The sequence below is a fragment of the Scleropages formosus genome, chromosome 12, assembly GCF_900964775.1.
Source record: "Scleropages formosus chromosome 12, fSclFor1.1, whole genome shotgun sequence".
Taxonomy (NCBI): Eukaryota; Metazoa; Chordata; class Actinopteri; order Osteoglossiformes; family Osteoglossidae; genus Scleropages; species Scleropages formosus.
The window spans coordinates 14,397,319-14,417,751 of record NC_041817.1 but is presented as its reverse complement, the minus strand read 5'-3'; the positions used below and the strand labels follow the sequence as shown (position 1 = coordinate 14,417,751).

Sequence of the window (20,433 nt, the reverse complement as noted above, 5' to 3'; positions counted from 1 at the left end):
ACGAAAGGAGACTTCGCACTCGGTGTGTTTTGCGAGTACACAGGGCGTAAACGTTTTCAAGAAACACATTCCTGACAATTCAAAGACGAGGACGAACGCGAAAGACCGGGAGCGGTTGCTGAAGCATCGTCTTGGCCGTGAGGCATTAGGACGGGAGAACGCATGCGGTCTTAACGCCTCCTGCTACGAAGAGGATGGTGTGACGGACGGGTTCGACGCTATAACGCAGCAAGGTCCCACACGCACAGTCACATGCGCACGCTGTGAAACACGCTCGCGTATGGCGATGTGCACACGGCTCGGCGTGTCTCAGTTTTCTCAGTTTCACACAACGCGCCGGTAAGACAGACGTAACAGAAAACGTTAACGCTCAAAGCCTCCGGCAGGTACTGGAATCCCGAGGCACCCGGCGCGACACATCCTTCCCCCGCGTGTCCCACCTCCCCCTCTGTCTGAGACAGAGCTTCTAACCCACTTTGGATCGAGGAAGAGGATTTAACCTATGGCCTCCATCATTACCCATATTCCACCGGCCAGGAGCGCGGAGTCCACTTTGGTGCACAACCCCTAGTCTTATCCTATCAGTGCAGAACCTTCCCGCTGGTGCAGCGAAGACGTCTTGAGAAAATGTTGCAGAAAGTCCAATACCGTCCCAAAGTTACAGGAAACCCAATCTTCTTTTTTTTTTTTTGCAGCAGCAGCAGCAGAGCTCTTGTCCAGTTTTGTCCTATCGGTTCAGAACTTTGCCCCCAGCCTTGTCTTTTGGTCCATTAGCTTCTTGTGGTCAAAGGAGAACGGGAGATAGTGAGGCGGGGGAGGGCGCGCTCCCCTTTCAGAGCCCTTGTCAGGTGTACAGACACATGAGGCAGTGACGCAAGTACAAGAAAAATCTAATAATAATGCACACAACGTTGATTAATGGTAAATCGTAATAATAAACAATAGTCATACTCAAAATGAAAGCAGACAAAAGCTAAACAGGCTGAAGGTCTGCACGTGTCTGTGTGTCCGTTCCAGGGCACCACACATCCGCGAGGGTCTGTGATTGATTGCTGAGGCCCTCAGCACTTCTTGATGAGGCAGTGTTTGAAGGCAGAAGGCCGTGTGTTTGGCGGGCAGCTTTTCACCAGCTTTCCCTGCGTGTCCTTGCACTGCACGGTGCGTGTCTGCCAACCACCGTCGCACGTCCTGGAGCACGTCAGCCACGGCCCCGTGACCCACTGCGGGGAGGGAGGGGCCGGGGGCGGGGGATCTGTGGGGGGAGGGGCGGCCTTGCGGGGCATGAAGAAGCTGTAGCGAATGTCGAGGGGCCGCTTGGCGTCGGTGGCGAGGATCTGCACGACAAGGCTCTCCTGCAGGGGCCCGGGGCCCATGCTATGCAGCGCGTCGTCCTTCTGGCTCCAGCCGCTGTAGTTGAGCACAGTGCCATTGAGCTGGATGATTGTCTCTGAAGTGGAGATTGTAAACTTTCCATTGAGCAGGTATTCCCCACCGGACCTGCGCAGTGCCAGGTAGGCAGTATAGCGGGGCTGGTCCTTGGCCTTGTACTGGCGGATCTTGATATGGGTGGAACCCTCAGGGATCTTCACCACATCTGTGTAGCCCTTGCTACAAAGCGAGAAAAACGATGGGAGAGGACGATTAGACAAACTCAACTATGCATGCAGCGGACTGAAGGTGCAGTGACGGCAGAAAGTGAGCTCGTTCCTTTGTCTCATATGCAGCTTTCCATCCTGCGGTGGAGATTGACAGCTTGAGTCAATCACGACAAAAGTGATTGGTAACCCTACTTATAGTCTTGTTGGCTAGAACAGGGAGCCATACTTGCTCATGCAAAGATGATGACTGAGGCCATGGATTTTCCACAGAACAACAGCACATACAGATCGTCCTTACAATACAATGCCCAGTCATCCTGTAGATACGGTGACCATGTCTTATTTGCGACTCAGTATTGCTATTGGGCACGTTGAGCCTATTGGTAACTGGAGAAGGATGGATTTCACATTTTACAAGACTACATTTTATGTGTAATTAATTGTGAAATCCAGGTGATTCCAAAGGAATGTATAGGAGCATGAATGGACTGGAACTGGTATTCTACTCTTCAAAGAGATCTCAGACGTCAGCTGTGAAAATGGTGTACTTCACCTTTTCTTGGTAAAGTTGCCCACCACCTTGATGCAGCCTGTGCTGTCTCCTCCACAGATCCCGCACTTGTCAAAATGCAGCTTGGAGCCGATGATGCCGTCGCAGCCGGTGCGCACACACTTTCCCTTTACGCACACCGAGTTGCTGAAGGGCCTGCACTCTGTCCCATCGGTCACCTGGCAGAGAGACAGCAATTAACCGTCCTTGTTTTTGCTACAATGAAACCAATTTGTACCATAATTATCTTTCATTGTCACCTTATTTGTAACATTTACCCCATGGACACCGTCTGGAAGACTATTTAGCACTGACTGTGGCTACCCTCTGGAATGCTAAGAAGCACTGGCCTTTGGAAAGCACCGGAAAGCTATGCAGAATTTAACCCTTGGTCACCATCACAATCACTAAGTACTACTGTATATTCCTCTTTGCTCACTTGGTAATTTTCATTAACACAGCTGACCCTTTGGAACATTATGTAACACTGGCCAAGAGCTGATCTGGAACATTATGTGCTGATCCATTTTTTTCCTTGGGCTAAGGATAGTGAACAATTTTCCACTTTACTCATCCTGTGGAACACAATGCAACTATGGCCCTTAGGTCACCCTTTGGGCCTAGTTCACTCTCTGGAACATCGTGTAGCTCTGGGCCTAGTTCACTCTCTGGAACACCGTGTAGCTCTGGGCCTAGTTCACTCTCCGGAACACCGTGTAGCTCTGGGCCTAGTTCACTCTCTGGAACACCATGTAGCTTCGGGCCTAGTGCACCTGGTAGCTCCCTCTCTGGGCCCCTGTCAAGAAGCTCATGCCAGTGGCCTGCCTCTTACCCTGTTGGAGAACACCACATAGTATCCCGTGCCCTTGGCCCGGCAGGTGAGCTTGCACACATCACCAGGCAGCACTCCAGCGTACTTTGGCACCCACTCCACAAATGTCTTCACACCCTTAGGATCCACCTGGTTACCATTTCGTGCCTCACATTGTTCCTGACGGAAACTTTTACCTAGGGCACGTCAAAGGGAAATGCAGTCTGAGAAATAGGATGTCCTTTGTGTTGCAGGTTGTGTCTGCTTATTGCTGCGCTCTGATAGTTTGTTACAGTGGGAATAGTGTGAATGTGGGTATTTGTGTGGACTGCGGTAAGTGTGAGGTAAGGCGCACTGTACTTACTGGTAGGGGGACAGGGTGTGACATTGCAGGACCTGTAGATGGCTCTCTTGCCTGTACAGTAGCGACCATTGTTGCGTGGCGCAGGATTGTTGCACAGGCGGTGAGCGAACTGCACCCCTCCGCCACACGTCCGAGAGCATCCACCCCAGGGACCCCACGAGCTCCAGCTACCATGGTTCGAAGTCTGACAGAGCAAGGAAAGAAGAGACGCATAAAAGCATTTAATCCGACAAATCCCAGCAACAAGGTTTTTTCCCTAAAACTGATATAGTTGTGGGGAGTGCGGTGGCGCGGCGGGTTGAACCACAGTCCTGCTCTCCGGTGGGTCTGGGGTTCGAGTCCCGCTTGGGGTGCCTTGCGGCGGACTGGCGTCCCATCCTGGGTGTGTCCCCTCCCCCTCTGGCCTTACGCCCTCAGTTGCCGGGTTAGGCTCCGGTTCCCCGTGACCCCGTATGGGACAAGCGGTTCTGAAAATGTGTGTGTGTGTGTGTGTGTGTGATATAGTTGTCAGAAGGCTGTATGTTATGCAACTTGCTTTAAAATAGGTGTCTTGTATGCAAATCCAGAGTGATTCAAAGTTTTGAAATACTGCAAACTTAAAATACCAGCCTCACTGAACTAAATTTGGAACAGCATTAAAAAAAAGCTACATAAAATAACTTCTCAATCCATGAATTACAGAGAAGAGCTTAATTGTTCTGGGCCCTCAACTTGCAAACAAAACTGGGACCATAAGCCTGTGTGCAGTTGGATTTGTTTGTAACTCCAAAATCACTTCAACCACTAACTTCAACTACATTTTGTTTCTATTTTGGGTGCGTTTTGCTGCCACCTATTGGCTGCACGCAGAAGCACAAATCATTTTCAGTCAGAAACTTTGGAAAAGAAAATGGAGAAGACGATGCTTGTAAAAAACAAGAAATGTTTACATTTCCGTAGAAAAATATTCTAGAAAATTGTAACGAATGTTTGTAACACAAGGAACAAAGCAGTGTATGCCTATTTTACAACGAGAAGGTGTTAGATTGACAAATATGCATCCTCTCATAGTTTTTTCAGTTTTGTATAAACTCCTCCAGTGACATAAGCTGGCGAGTGGTGAAATGTATTTATCCCTCATAATTCCAGGTAAATCACATGTTGTGTCTGTAACGCAAAAGATGTTTAAATTTTATATTAGGCTGAAGTAGAGAATAAATTTAGAAATCGGCTTCGGATGAAAACATTTTCTAAGCAGCTAAACTAAAAAGAGACTCACAAACAGCAACCCTCCTCAGTAAAAATAACCATAATGAGATGAGCTCTAGCCCCCCATCACTCTCCCCATCGCTTTGTATGATGTAACAGGTCAACAGTCAGACAGAAAGGAGAACCACCGACAGCTAGTCAATATCACTGTAGCAACCTCTCTTTGTCACATTGCTCTGACTTTCACCGGGAGCTGAATCACATTCACATACACAAGACCCACATAAACACACACAAATACACACTTATCTGGAAACGCAGAGGATCGAATAAAGCAGTACATGTATACACACAGGCAAAACTGCACGCATGCGTGATCCAAAGTGTCCTATCCTCTTCTTACCGAGTAGTACTTCTTGCGGGCCTTGTCCACGCACTTGCCATGTAGGCAGATACGACCTTTGCCACAGGGTGTGCCCTCCACGGCAGGTAGTTTTTTGGTGAGGCAGACCATCTGACCCTGGCGGATGATGGCACACCAAAGTCGTGAGCACACGTCCATCCCGGGGCACACCGTGTACTCGGGCCCAAAGGCCAGCCGGCACTGGCGGACCGCATCGTAGCTCTGGCCTGGCAGCTCCTCCGGGCCCAGCAGGGGTTGGCGAGGGGTGTCCAGGAGACATTCCGCTGCGGCAAGAGGAACAGAAAAGAGGACACGGATGGTGGAGTCAGGAATATGGGAAAAGCAGGCAATGGAAAGAGTAACGAGAGGGAGCAGCACATATGGTGTAGAAAGAGAGACAAAGCACTAAATGTGCATTTTTAGTTATACCAGTCTACTGGACAATCTGAAGCAAACACCACTTGGATGGGAGTTTTCTTTATATGTTGAAAGTATTTAAATGTTGCATCACCTGTAAGGCAGAGCAGAGGCATGCTCTCTGTGGGATGTGGAAAATGTTTTGAAAATGTCTAAATACTGCATGTCCCCTGCGTTCCATTGTGGCATTTGAGACACTAGATGTAAGACAAATAAATGGTATATGATCCCTGTCTCCTGTCTCACAGGGTGCGCTGATGATGTCATACATCGGAGCGCAACTAAAGCTACAAAGAGAACTCATTTGATCCTGCGAGGATCAAGTGGGATCAAATGAACTCTCTCACGGATGATTTAACTGATTTTCCTCCATATCCTCATCATTTGTCTCTGACCTGCGATAAAATTGTTGAAGGCAGAGGATAAAGTTCACAGTGGAAACTGAAAAAAGAGCAATATGAGACCTCACTCAAGAACTCAGTACCTGCATACCTGCAACCCCTCAGACCTGTGATCTACTTTTACTTTACTGTTGACGTGCGAAGCTACAGATATTGTAATGACAGCTTGGGCAGAAATTACAGCCAGTGATCAGTCAAGTACTTATTTAAAGTGGTTTGGCGAAAAAACATACCTAAAAATGCAGGACTAATTTATTTAATGCATTCTTCTTTCAGAAGTGTTCATCTTTTGACATCGCTCACCATGTCCATCGTCAAAGAAATCGGTGATTGTGGCTGAGGTGCAGCGGCTCCAAGGCTTGGAAGCGTCAATAGATGTCAGGACGGATGACATAAGGCGCTTGTCTTCAGTGGAGCCAAAGCGCTCTTCACAGAACTTGGAGTCATCATGGGACAGGCCCAGGAGGTGGCCTAGCAAAAAAAAAAAAAAAAAAAAACAGGTAAACACACAAGTAAATTTTGCAGCATCTTGGTAGGATATCGGCTCATGTTGAGACCCAAACCCCGGTCTCCTGCAGGCAGGACGCACGCATTTCTTGGAAGGGCATTTCATGCATTACATTATAAGTTCAAATAAATTTTGCATATCCTCTGGAACAAAAGTCTCTGTGTGTACTTGTCTGAGAGTGAGTGGGTGTGTGAAAGTGTGTGAGTGGATTGTGTATTAGATTGTGACAGAGCGCGTGCCAGTACGCTACCTTTGGTCTACCTTTGGTAGAGTTGACTTTCCTGAAAGTCGGGAATAAGGCAGCCCCTCAATCCTCATCATTCACCACACCACTATGTCCACAAGGACAGCGACGGAAAGGTTCATGCACATTTCTCATGGACTGTCCTTATGGACAACAACTAACTGGTCATTTTCTCTAACTTTACAGTTGTTTATGGGCAGACGCCAGCCGTGGTCCACGCTCTTCAGAACAAGCTACCGAGAGGACTGTGGTTTCCCTCCTTGGAGGAGGTGTTATTCCCCAGACACTTTGCTCTGTACCTCATCCAGAGCTGATGTCATGCATGCCACTGGACTGTACTGACTCTGTTCCATTGTGGGCTAACTGTAACTTCACTGAGACAGTTGGAACGGGTCTACCATTTGTGGAAGATGGACAGAAGGAAACAAAAAATCAAAAATGAGAGATAGAGGGAGTGAGGAAAATAGAGACAATGGGCTACAGCCATGGTGCATGATAACATTTAAGTTTTGCGATTAGGAGACTATCATCTTATCAAATGTACTTTTCTCGGTGTATTAGGAATATAACTTCCACAGCAAATAAGACAAGAAAAAAATGCGAAAACAGAGTTCAAAAGTGAAAGTGTCCAAATTTCTCAAAACTGGAAGATTCCATGGGGGTGAGCAAAAACTTTCCAAGAAAGTTTATCTCTTACAATAAGGTCAGGTTCTTCCTTTCTTACAGTCATTGTCATTTTGAAAAATGAACACTAAAAAATATTTTTTTTCATTACATACTATATGTCCTCGATGTGAGACTGTATATCAGAATTTCATGCAGTGATACATCAAAAGTAAGAAATTTAATTTAAACAGACATTAAACCTTAGGACATTTTTTTGTAACGCGGTCAGGTATCGGTGTAAAAACAAACAGGTATTTTGTAAGCGCAGACCTCAGTTACACAGGCGTTTAAGAAAATGTACATTACATGCTTTTCTCCAAAGCGACACATAACAGAATAAAATGGAGCGTATATTTTGTACAATTGTGTTATAAATTTTTTTTAAGACATCTTTTGAACTAATGTGATGTTCATTTGTTAAAGATGCACACCTTTTACTTGCTTTATATGCTCTTTGTAGTTAAAAGCACGGCCTGCAACAGACTGGAGTTAGGACTAGGACTATTACATTATTTATTCATTGATTTATTCAGCAGGCACCCTCACCCTAGGCTGATGCCTACATGCTTACTAAACTGTGGATGTTTTTCATAGTACGACTAAAGGCACTAATCCTCCTTGGGTTTAAGAAACGGAACCTCTTTTTCTTCATTTATGTACCGTATTGTCGTCCGTAGTGATGCCAGGAGAGAAAGTGCAACGGAAGGAGGTGTTGATGGCCCCGACCGGTGACACGAGAACAGGAAAGAGGGGGCTTGGGAGAGGAAGGAGCGAAGAAGGAGAGGTCAGACTCCCCTTGGAGTTGAGCAGTCTCAAAGAGCTCTGTGGACGGCTGCCTGCTGGAATATTTCACCACCCCTCCCTGCTAAGCCAAACACACCCCTCTGGGCTCTAAATAGAGTGTAATTAAGGATTCCAACAAGGTTTATCATTATGAACGTAGAGCATATCCTCTGGAACAAAAGTCTCTGTGTGTACTTGTCTGAGAGTGGGTGTGTGAAAGTGTGTGAGTGGATTATTGTGACAGAGTGCGTGCGAGTATGCTACGTTTGGTCTTGATAGAATGAAAAAAGATACAGCACCCATATGGCTGTAGATAAAAACAGGAAGAAATAAATCTGGAATTACGGGTGGAACATAAGAAGCTATAGCAGGCTGCAGTTCACCCTGGGTGAGGGACAACACACACACACACACACACACACACACACACAGACAAGATGAAGCGAGATCCTGTTTTTTGCCTCTGGAAGAGGGATGCTACATGGTGGTGGCTTGCGGTGGAACTGGATAAGTGATGATCGAGGCTTCAGCTTTAGGTATGTGTGCAAGGTCCTCAAGCTATATGGCTTCAGCAAATGTGCAGAGAGAGGAACAAATTAATGTATTTATTAATATATTTATTACCCAATAGAGGATGCAACCACCACGCCACAGTGAAAGAGCAGGTAGGGCTGGTGCCCCACAGCTCCCAGGCTGTGGGTTCGAATCTGTCTCTGCTTGTGTGGACTTTGCTGCTGATCTCGTCCCACAGGCCAAAAATGTATTTCAGGTGAAAATGAATCACCCCTATTCTCTCTTAAATTGCGCTGTTGTATAGTGTAAGCAGTTTACCATACTGTACCATTGTAGTTCATCTTGGGCAAAGTACACACACACACACACACACACACACACACACACACACACACACACTGAAACCACTTGTCCCAAGTGGGGTCACGGCAAACCAGAGCCTAACCTGGCAACACAGGGCGCAAGGGACACACCCAGGACAGGACACCAGTCCATCACAAGGCATCCCAAGCAGGACTCGAACCTCAGACCCGCCGGAAAGCAGGACCCGGCCAAACCCGCTGCGCCAAAACACCCCCCTTGCCCTAGGCCAAGGCAAGAGCTAAATACTAGCTCAATAATACTATGGAAACTTGTAAAAACAAGCCCCTACTATAAGTGTGAAAGTTTTGATTTAGTCCGGCTGTGCATTAGTGGCCTCTTTATCGAAGAAGGACGGGCATAAAATGACAGATGAACAGGACAGCTGCAGACATGCATACCGATCTCATGGGCCACGGTGAATGCGGCATGCAGGCCATCGTCCTCGATCACGGCGCAACTCCTCTCCGGAGAGCAGATGGTGCCCACGTCTGCCATGCCCAGCGTGTCACAGGAGTGATGCCCGCACAGGTCCTGCAGGGGGCACAGTGACACATGTCATACAGTACTGCACCACAGTGCTTTTATGGATCCTGTTGCAGACACTGTTACATGTAAGATCCTGTATTGTACCACAGATCACAGATGAAGCACAGTAATCCATGCACACTTCTTGCACACACAGCCCTCTAGCTCCATGTCTATCATGTTTGTACTCTTCAGCACGAAAAGGCAGGTGAGACACTCCTACACACAGATCCGAACTTCTGGATTACGGAGTGCACATTCAGTTACGGGAAATTATGGTACTCACTCGTAACTGCTGGATTCCTCGCAACGTTCAAGAAAGGCCTCCAAACACATTTCTTTTAAACTCACTTCTCTCCAGATTTTTACACACACACACACAACTGAAACCACTTGTCCCAAGTGGGATCATGGCAAGCTGGAGCCAAACCTGAGAACACAGGGCATAGGGTTGGAAGGGGGGGGGACACTCCCAGGATGGGAGGCCAGTCCATCACAAGGTACCCCAAGCAGGACTCGAACCCCAGACCCACCAGAGAGCAGGACCTGGTCAAACCTGCTGCGCCACCGCACCCCCAATTATATACAGTGCTGCTTGAAAGTATGCAAACCCCATGCATCCCTTAGTTTTACCATGAAATGGTATTTAATGAGAAACACACACGCACACACACACACACACACATTTTTTGAACCGCTTGTCTCATACGGGGTCGCGGGGAGCCGCAGCCTAACCTGGCAACACAGGGTGCAAGGCTGGAGGGGGAGGGGACACACCCAGGACGGGACGCCACTCCATCGCAAGGCACCCCAAGCAGGACTCAAATCCCAGACCCACCGGAGAGCAGGACCTGGTCCAACCCGCTGCACCACCGCACCCCCCTCTCCAGATTTATCTACTCCATAAATTTAGATGACAACATTTGTCACAAATACCTTTGCGTTTCCTATCAGTTCTATATGTTGCTACTTACACGCTACTGTTAATGTTACCTGTTCTAAAATGCTGTACTCCACCAATTCTATATGCAGCTCCGAATGTAACGTATCTTGGTTTAAACAGTGAGATCAAACAACCTGTCTGTACTTCGAGAATCACACGTCTGCATCTATGGCTCTCCATCTGTCGGAGAAATAAACTTCAGTATTTGCTTATTATTTCTCCTTTTCCTCCATGCAGAATATTTCCCTTCTTCAGACCCACTACGTGGAATGTTACTGCGTGCTTTTGCCTCCTCTCTGCCGTACTTAACCGTCTCCCTGTGTTAATCCTTCCTCTAACTACTGCTGCCTGTGTATTGGACAGACTTTCACACATATCTGGCTAGTATGATGTGGAAGGGCCCCGGGGTAGGGGGGAACACAGAGAAATCAATCAGTCAGCAGCCGTCTGTGTTCAAGGGCAGATAAGGACAGGGTGAGAGCACGTTGAAATATTTCTGTCTGTCCCTATGTCGATTCCCTACATCAGTTCCCATCTCTTTCAGAAACGCAGTCGTTCATGCACACACATAAACACCCTTTTTAGCGCTCTTTTACACACGCGTACACTCAAACATAAAAGGTAATTTGCTGTACCCGTCATTTTCTAAATATTTGCACAGTGTGACAGATGACACTTCCGTCTGTGCCTCTGCACCTTTGTGTTTGGTTTGGGACAACCGAGAACAAGCGTTTTCTTTTCAAACTTTAAAAGCGTGGCCTGTACTGACCGCCGTTGTCGTGCAACAGCGTGACACTGAATAACAGAGCAATGCTTCAAATGGGAGAACCGCAGAAAAGACTACAAGGTCACCTCGATGGTTTAAAGGGGAATTTAATAGATACGGGACTTAACAGGAAGCCCCTCTTGCAGGGCTTCTCTTCCAAGCACGGCGGCTCGGCATTGCGGTTGTGGAAAGTGCCTGCCTCGGCTTCACGCCGGCTTGTCGGAAGCCACGCTACATGTCCAGTAAAGTGGAATAAAGGAGGTGGGCCTGAGATCAGGTGTAGCATCCTGGACCTGCATCAAAGCTGGTTTCCATTTCAGTGGAGCCACAGTCAGCTGGCAGACGGTGGTGAAACATACTTCTTAGATGAGCTGTGGATTTTATGCTACAACTGAAGTATATTGACTGAAAAGGGAAATAATCTGTGATCTCTCCCGTAAAAACTAGAAATGTGAGATTTGTGTCTTTGTCTCATACCTTCTCATAGCATTTATTTTAACACGTCGAAATAGCTGTTACCGAAGTGGTTAGAATTGCTGCCGTTATACTCAAAGGTTGCTGTTTTGATTCCTACCTTCAGATGTAGTACCCTTGAGCAAGGTACTTACCCTGAATTGCTCCAGTAAAATTACCCAGATGTACAGATGGGTAATTAATTCTAAGTGGCTTAACACTGTAAGGTGCTTCGGAGAAAAACATTACCAAATCTATTTACTTCTTGCTAGTAGTATACTATACTACTAGTATGTTACTAATACATTATATTTAGTACTATAACTAAATAAACCTTCGCTCTAGACAGAGATAGACAAACTGTATATATAGTAGATTATATATAGTAGACTGGGTGGTGCGAGAGAACATGGATTCGATCCCTGCTCAGTCTGTGTGGAGCTTGCATGTTCTCCCTGTGTCTGCGTGGGTTTCCTCCGGGTGCTCTGGTTTCCACCCACAGTCCAAAGACATGCTGTTCAGGTTCCCCCATAGTGTGTGAGTGACACAGAGAGTGTGTTCCACTGGTGTATGGATGAGTGACCCAGTTTAAGTAGTGTATCTAGCAGTGTAAGTCACCTTGGTGAATAAGGTGTGTGGGCTAGTAACACTACATAGTATCTGTTGTAAGTTGCTTTGGACAAAAGCATCTGCAAAGTGAATAAATGTAATGTAAATGTAGTAGATCTTGAACAGGAGAGGCAGCCAGTAGCAAAGTAATTGCACAACTAGATTTGTGACAAAAAGTTGTAAATTGAATACCCAGAAAGGGACCCAACAGGAAGGTAAGCAAAATAGGTTACTTGAGATGGTAGTGCCTGCTAAGCAGCCATATATTATAAAATACAAAGGCACTGTCTTCTGCAGAGATGCTCCTTCCACCCATACTGACAAGCATAATAGTAAAGGACAAGAGAAGTGGAGAGGCACAGGAAGTCTAAGTCCAGCTTGCGGTCCAGTGGCTAAACAGATGTAACAATAGACAGTTGTCCATGATAGACAGATGAACACAGAGTCGGTGATGATGGAGTACAGGCAGAAGAAGGTTTCCAGCAAGACTGATACATTAATGCTGCTTTTGAAACCACAGACCAGCGGAGGAGAGTGTGGAAACCCTCACAAGACTGTTCCAGACTGCCCTAAGAAATGAGGCATGTCGCTTATGATGTGACTGCTCCCTCTGGGTCCTGGGAACAACAGTTGTAAGACTGAATAGTGCTGACATACCACTTATTATACTTATCAAAAGAGGTCAATCATGACAAAATTCTGACATCAAGCCATAAACAGCACATAAGATTTCTGGACCAAAACTAGCATCCAGTGAGAAAGTGCACAGCATCACCATCAGTCTTTCTTTAGACTCTTACATTTCACAAGGACAGATACAACACATGAGACTTTGAAAAACAAGCCCAGGACTTATTTCTGTGTCTGTTCATTCCAAGTGTAGTGTTTTCGCAGACACCTGGGAGAAAGAGAAAAACCGCTGCTAGTAAATCCCCTTGTTTACTATTCACAGTAACACACACTCACAAATATTTGGTTTCCTATTCTGGGGATTTCACATTGACTTCCTCTTTATTTCAGTAAATTTTCCCAAACTCCGCCCCAGGGTACTTCAAAAACCAAAGAACTGATAAAGAGAAAAATTTTTGCACTTTTAGTTTTTCCTTTTTAAAAGCAAACCGAACTTAAAAAAAAAATGAATTTTGTTTAGTGGGGATGTGTTCATAATATAATTTTTTGGGGTTTACTGTCCTTATGGGGACAGTTTCTTCAAAAATATTCCCTCAAGGCCCAGCAAAACAAAAACACACGTGCACACAGACAAACACACACACACACACACACACACACACACACACTCTGACCCAGAGGCACACTGTCTTCCTTCTCTGTCCAAGACACACAGGGCACACAGTTTCACTGATAACACATGTTAGCTCCACTTGGGTGGGGCAGGCATAGTTCTGTGACCCAGATGCAGCGAGGCCAAGTTGTCTGTGGACCCTGGGGGTTACATCTGCACCTGGTTACAGAATGGCCTGTGCTTCCCATGAAGGGTCCCTCTACACAGTCTGCTACGCGTTTACAACACTACGGGCGAAACAAGTTATTCGGCAGCGCGACCGTGGATCACGGATCCAGCGCCGTCGACGTTGGTCTAGTGCTGACGTCACGTCCACGTGGGTAGCACAGCAATGCAGAGGTGAACTCTCAGTCTGGGTTTCACACTGAGTCTATGAGTGAAAACGTAAAGTGTAAAATTGTCGGCACTGCTCATATGGGTCTATCGCTCTTACCACGACTGCGGAAGCGTCGGAACTGACTTACTTCCTCTGTGAGAGGAAGCATCCACATGGCGAGCGTCCGCTGGTAAAAAAAGGTGCGTTAAATATTTGGCGGAAGACAAGCTGTCAAGGAATGAGGCAACGACGCAGGTAAAACATCAGAAGAAGTAAAAGCCAGAGTGAAATGTATGAGGAGTAGGTTGTGGTCTTCTTCATAGCTGGATACAGTTTAAAAAGCCCACAGAGCTAGTGTGCGGGCGTATTTGTGTGTGGCGAATGTGCTTTTGTACGTATGTGCGAGTCGCTCTATTTGGTTATGAATGTGTGACACGTTTCGGGTGACAGACAGAAAGGTAGAGGTCCACACGGTCAGCGTGCGTGCATGTGTTTCTGTGTCTGCGTGCGCATGTGTTACTGTGTGTCCGCAAATTTTACAGCTATGTGGCACGGTTGGTGAAGCTTCAGTCGTCTGGAGGGCAACAACCAGCTGTCTGTGTCTACGGTGTGTATGTGGGTGAGTTAACGTGTGCGTGAAAAATCCCCCGAATTCATCCTCGTGCCCGGGCAGTAACGAGCTGCTTTGTTTCTCTCTCACAGCACGCTTTTCCATAGCCCAGTGCTGTGTGACACGTAATAAACAAACGCGTGCACCCGTGCATACAGGGAAAAAAACATATAGCCTTCCCCTACCTGAGGAAGGTAACTTGTTGTTTAAGCACCCCTCGTAAGGTGAATTCTCACAAACTGGTGGTGTAATTACCATTCGATTCACTGCTAAAAGCGTGTATTCCTGAGCCCCAAAATTGACACCTGTTTGCGCTAAAATACCATTAAATACAATTAAAATGCACATAGTTACATTAAGAGGTAACATAACATAACAGGATGACTCTAAATGGCCCATACAGCGTTTGTGGGTGTGTGTGGGTTATATTGCTCTGCTGTGTGGATGTCTGAAAGATTGTAGGGAGTTTAATGCAGTGTATCTACATTGTAAGTCACCTTGGATAAGGTTGTCATCTATATACTATTTAATCATTGTAAGATGTTTTGGAATACATGTCTGGTAAATACACACACACACACACACACACACACACACACACACACACACACATTTTCAGAACCACTTGTTCCATACAGGGTCACAGGGAACCGGAGCCTACCCGGTAACACAGGGCGTAAGGCCGGAGAGGGAGGGGACACACCCAGGACGGGACGCCAGTCCGTCGCAAGGCACCCCAAGCGGGACTCGAACCCCAGACCCACCGGAGAGCAAGACTGTGGTCCAACCCACTGCACTACCGCACCCCCGTCTGCTAAACAAATAAATGTAAATGTCCTGCACTGCTGAGCTGTTGGGAATGTTGCAAAATCCAAGTTCGGTCCTCGTAAATGTGAAGAAATGCAGAATAAGTCAAAGTGGGGGTATCTAATGAAACTCTACGTAAAGCCAAATTCTCAGTACCCGAATGGGTGTATCTTGAGCTATGAGTGTACTGTACGCTCTGTGCACCGCCCCGTTTCACTTGTTTGCAGGATTTGCGTCTTGCAGGGATGTACCAACTTCTACGGTACAGGGGGACCACAAAACGTGAGTAACAGGTAGTAATGTGATTAGAGCTGCTTGAAGGACCCAGGTTTGGATCCCACCTAATGCTGTAGTACACCTGAGCAAAGCACTTACAATGAATTGGAGTAGTAAAAATGACCCCGCTGTATAAATGGGTAGATTGTTTTAAACTGCTTTAGACAAAAGGATCAGCTAAATATATGTAAACAATACTTAATGGAGTTGTTCACAAATATTAGAGAGGCCAGATTGAAGCTTGCCTGAAAATTGAGAGGGATATGTTTCCATCCCCCCTGTTGTACCCATGGAGTCTCGACAGAATTTTCCAGCATTGACTCGACTTATTCTTTGCCTATTTAATATCGGACTATGGGGGAGTTCCCATAAAACACCTGGCCTATTCAGAGACTCCCCAAGCAGGAACAAGCCCATTGAAGCACACGGCACAAAGCTCACCCACCATGTCACCACCCTACATGCGTACAGAGTATAATGTGCTTAATGATGTACATGCCAGGAGAATATCCCAGCAAAAGCCCATATGGATTCAGCATTCTGTCAGCTTATCTCAGATAAAAGATCAGAGTGTGTGAAATAGCCATGTTCTACTGAAAACAAGCATCGCTAAGGAGAGGAGCACAGGAGAGGTGGCTCCTCCCACCCCTGGGTGCGGCCAAACCAATGGCATTACGGGCTTACATAGAGACGCACGCGCACACAACTCGCACGTGGCTTTGGCAGAGGGAAAAGCTGTGACGAAATCGCTGTCATAGAAACGGCTTCAGTGTTGGGGAAACCACAACACCGTTCAATCGGTGGTGGGCGGCTCTTTGCGCACCGCTCCGAGTGATGCCGCATGCTCCCACTGTTTGTAAACACGCAGGCAGGGACTGACTACATCTCTAATTCTACCTGACCAATACTGTACCCTGTTGCTGGCCCTGCTAAGATGTATGAATCTAGAGATCATAGTCTTATGAGTGCATATGAGCATCTGGTATGAAGATTTAATAAGTTAACTGAAAGAGATTAAGGTTTAGACTACGAAGCATGCATGCTCGTCGGCTGTTCTTCGCTGCACCCTGCTGAGATGCTGGCAGGAGGATCGACTGTGCTTTACTGTATTCCTACTTGTCTGTATACCTCACTACAGGCAGCTCTTTGTGTCACAATCAAAGCATTGTCCCCACAACTAAATCAGCAATGCTGGGAGCAGCCATGCATCACCTCACCCAGTGACATAACATCTGATGATCACACACAAAAGAACCCAGCATGCAAGGACTCTTGCGCAATGGTGCAGCTCTGTGAAAAGGAGCCTCTGTTGTACCGTGAACTGTGGCTGCATGGGTGTCTATGTACTTGGTGTGGGGACCCTATCTGATGTCTGACTGCAGAACTGTCCACAGCATGGACAAATCTAATGCCCTGGGTCAGGCCTCTTTACAGTCACAGTAAAGGTGGTATTGAGAATTCGGCAAAAGAGCAGTAGCCTGGGCTTACGTGGAGCAGTGACTGTTATGTGAGAATGAGAAATGCCCACTGCAGGCTTGGAGGTTCTAAATCCCGGGTAGTTTACACCTCCAACATGTGATTTCCCATGTTTATTCTGACTCAACATGTCATAAAGTACTCTGTGAATAAGAGTGCCGAGTGGCTCCTAGTTAAATAAACAACAGCAGTGCATGGTTCTAGGCTGCAGGGCTCTGCACTATGATCCAGGAGCAGTTGTTCAGCAGGTGCCAAAGTGCTGGATCAAAAACATGCAAACACAGCCTGAGGTCAGCTGGCAGACAGGTCTCTCTGTCATTCTGCTCCCTACAAATGCTAACCTACAGGACACAGAAGTGTGGCAGACAAGTAAAGCAATATGATCGATTATACATCTATCCACCCCACGCCAGAGCAATGTCTATATTCTCAAGCAAGAGGGAAACCCCCATAAATTTGTATGCCCTTGTGGGTTAATGGACAGGAGTTGTAATGAGCAAGTTCAATATTGCTCCAATGTTTCAGAATGTCGGTTACTTTTCCTTGACAGCTAAGGACATACTTATGGTAGAGCTGAAAGACCTCATAGGTAGTTACTGAAAGGAAGGAAAATATGCTCTGTGGTTTCAGGGTGAAATACCACCGTGGAGCCAGCAGCTGATGTCAAACACATCCTGTAACCCTGGGAAGAATGGGCACGCACAGTGCAAGAGATCGCATTGCCTTGAAACCAGCACAGCTCCAGGGAACTGGGAGGGAACCGCTCCAAAGACACAGCCAATCCCCAAACAAATGTGAGTCGGAATGGGCTCCTGAGTGGTTCAGTATGGGAGGCTGGGAACTGGTCATTTACATGACAGCCTGAGCCTACAGCATCCAGTGCTGCGGTTTATGTCATGGGTAATACATTTGAAAGCAAGGAAGGAGCAAATCAAAGGCTCAGACCTTCCATATAAAGAAAAAAAAAAAACAAAAACAGACATAAAAAACAGGCACTGGCAACTATGCCAGTGACTTGAAGGGATACTGCTATCATACATTTTGACGGACTGTGGACAGTGGAATCTTAAAAACATAGTGAAATGATTCAAAGAACTCAACCTTGGTGTTAACATTATTCACATCAAATTCAACACTAGTAAACGGCACTGTCCATGGTGTAGTAGTGAAGCTCACAAGAATTTTAACAATCAGTAAAATATGTAGGATTACCATTAGAATTCAATTTGCATGGATGGAATCACTGATGACTATATGATACATGGAATGGATGGATTATAGATGAAGAGATGGATGGATAATAGCTGGATAGAATGGATGGTTGGGTTATAAATGAATGGAGAGTTGGATGACACATGATGGATGGATTAGAAACGGATGAAATGAAAGGCTGAATTAAAGACGGATTGAGTGGATGGACAGATTGTGGATGGACAGCTGATGCCTGGACGTATGGATGGATGTTTCGTCTTCAAAGCATGCTGACAAAGTTGGCAGTTTACCTGCCTGGTGAAGAGGATGGCTGCATCGTGGTGCTCCTGATGGTCATCATCCAGTGGATTCTGCTGATTCTGCCACTTGCAGAAACTTTTGAGTGTTGCCGCCGCGTTCTTGGAGATCTCCAGTCCTTTCTCCTTGTCCGTCACCACCACCACTTTGACCACTGACAGGTGCACGGGGTTCTCGATGCTGGCGTGACCATACAACCTGGACGCGATTGTGGCCAGAGTCATAAGGTAGTGGTGCAGATCCTTGCCGTACTTCTTCGACATGGACTCGTCCGCCACCAACAACAACTCCACGTGCCTGGCGCGGGAGACCGACCTCCTGCGCCTCTTACCCGAGGCGCGCGACAGCATGCTGGAGAACCACCACCACCTGTCATCGTGCGTACTGCTTGCAAATGCAGCTTTTGCGTCACCTCTGGCTCTGCTGCGTTGCGGGTCCCGCGTACCGCAGCCTCCGCTCTCCGGCACCTCCTCGAAACTGAATCTGTCGCGCGTGTAATAGAGCAGAGCGCTGTCCAGCGCCGCATCGCCCGCCGCGTGGAGCTCGCTCTCGCGTCCTCGCGCTCTCACGAGCGGTCTGACGGCGTAGCGCGCGCCCACCACAGCGAAGAAGCCCTCGAGCGCACCGCCGCAAACGTCGAAAAGCGCCAGAGACGCGGGATCGGAGTCCACGGTGCCGCGGTAAACGCAGTGCCCGTGCGTGGTCCGCGCCCCCCGCAGCAGCGCCGCGTACTCGGAGCTCGAGTGACGGGATAGCCGTAGTAGCGCAGCCTCGTCCCTCTCCATGTCCAGCTGAAATTTCCTGCCGTCCAAATACAGGAGGTAGCCCACTTTGCCATCACCGTGGTAAATCCGGTCGACCGCGCGCACGAGCCCGTTCCTGCGGCGCACAGGTGCGGGAAGCGCGTCGCTCACAGGTGGAACAAGACTCAGAGCGCCGGAGGCGGCGGGTGCGAAGTCCAGAAGCGCATCATCCCCGGCGCACAGCGAGAGCAAGAAGAGCAGCGGGACGAGCAGCATGATGATGATGTTGTCAGGAACACAGACAGAGTTCACGCAGAAGTGCTGGCGATGGCTGTCTACTTTCTTGCACTCTGACTTAACGCAACGTGAAGAAAAAGTGCAGAAACTCAGAAAAAACATCTCAGAGGAAGAGAAGTGGGCTTCGCTTGCAGACGCATTGCCTTTTGATACTCAGAATGCCCCTGAAAAGAAGAAAAAGGCGAACGAACAAAGGCATTGGTCAGAGCTACGGCAGCGAGTCAAACAATTTCAGAGGACTTGGTTGAACTTTGAGAAGAAAACAGAAAGTTCCTACTTAAAGACAGGGAGAGGGAGAGAGAGAGGAGAAAGAGAGAGAGAGAGCGAGAGCGAGAGAGAGAGAGAGAGAGAGAGAGAGAGAGAGAGAGAGTCCTGCCCCCGCGCACTTTTCCCCCCGGTTCTCCCTCTCCCTGTGCGCGCGAATCAAAGCAAAGTCAAGTGCGGCCCCGCGCGCGGAACGGGCAGGAGGGTAACGCGGCGACAAGGAACGTGTGCGATTCGTTCATAGCGAGGAGTGCCACTGTTATACTTCGCTTATTTTCACAGTCTGGTGAAAGGCTGGGGGAGACGGAGAGATGGAGGGAGGGATAGAGCGAGAGAGACCGAGAGAGAGAGAGAGAGAGAGAGAGAGAGAGAGAGAGCTAGAGAAGGAGGGTGCAGTGAGAGAGAAAAACATATTCCTTTTAACAGGCAACTGCTCTTACAGTGTCTTCCGTCCGGGAAATAAGAACACAGATGTTTGGGTCACAAATCTGACTATAGTTAGTGATGTAGTTATACCTGTTACTGATAAAGTGGCTTTTTGACCTCTTCCCAACACCCAGGAGTGTGATTTAGGTTCAGTATTGTAGCACTAAGGTATTCATTGGTGTCTGGGACAAGTGCACATCTCCGGCGCTCAGCCATCACAGATATAATGAGAAAATTATAATAAACATCACAAACCTGTATCCGCACAACTCTCGCTTTTGCAGTTTCTATTTAAATACAG

The 20,433-nt window shown here is 47.4% G+C and overlaps 1 protein-coding gene across 2 annotated transcripts; it reads right to left on the bottom strand.

Annotated features, from left to right (window-relative positions):
* Positions 1 to 697: 697 nt before the first annotated feature.
* adamts5 (ADAM metallopeptidase with thrombospondin type 1 motif, 5 (aggrecanase-2)) lies at positions 698 to 19,758 on the bottom strand. Of its 2 annotated transcripts, none has more exons than XM_018758586.2 (8): positions 18,396 to 19,758; positions 9,208 to 9,340; positions 6,036 to 6,203; positions 4,915 to 5,198; positions 3,324 to 3,507; positions 2,981 to 3,156; positions 2,152 to 2,327; positions 698 to 1,608 (listed from the first exon to the last, which is right to left on the bottom strand). In XM_018758586.2, exons 1-8 carry the CDS (start codon positions 19,542 to 19,544, stop codon positions 1,062 to 1,064), a joined length of 2,817 nt encoding a protein of 938 aa, XP_018614102.2. In that variant the 5' UTR covers positions 19,545 to 19,758; the 3' UTR covers positions 698 to 1,061. The 2 variants fall into 2 exon arrangements, with proteins under 2 accessions (XP_018614102.2, XP_029112509.1); XM_029256676.1 differs by having other exon boundaries at positions 1,493 to 1,608; positions 2,178 to 2,327.
* Between the last annotated feature and the right edge of the window lie 675 nt (positions 19,759 to 20,433).

Bases quoted from the DNA above. Each gene is read 5' to 3' on its own strand.
- adamts5 (XM_018758586.2), bottom strand. From the start codon at position 19,544: ATGTTTTTTCTGAGTTTCTGCACTTTTTCTTCACGTTGCGTTAAGTCA. The intron at 2,328-2,980 runs GTAAGAGGCAGG...TCTCTCTGCCAG, and splicing joins ATGTGGTGTTCTCCAACAGG to GTGACCGATGGGACAGAGTG. The intron at 1,609-2,151 runs GTGAAGTACACC...CTCGCTTTGTAG, and splicing joins GGCAACTTTACCAAGAAAAG to CAAGGGCTACACAGATGTGG.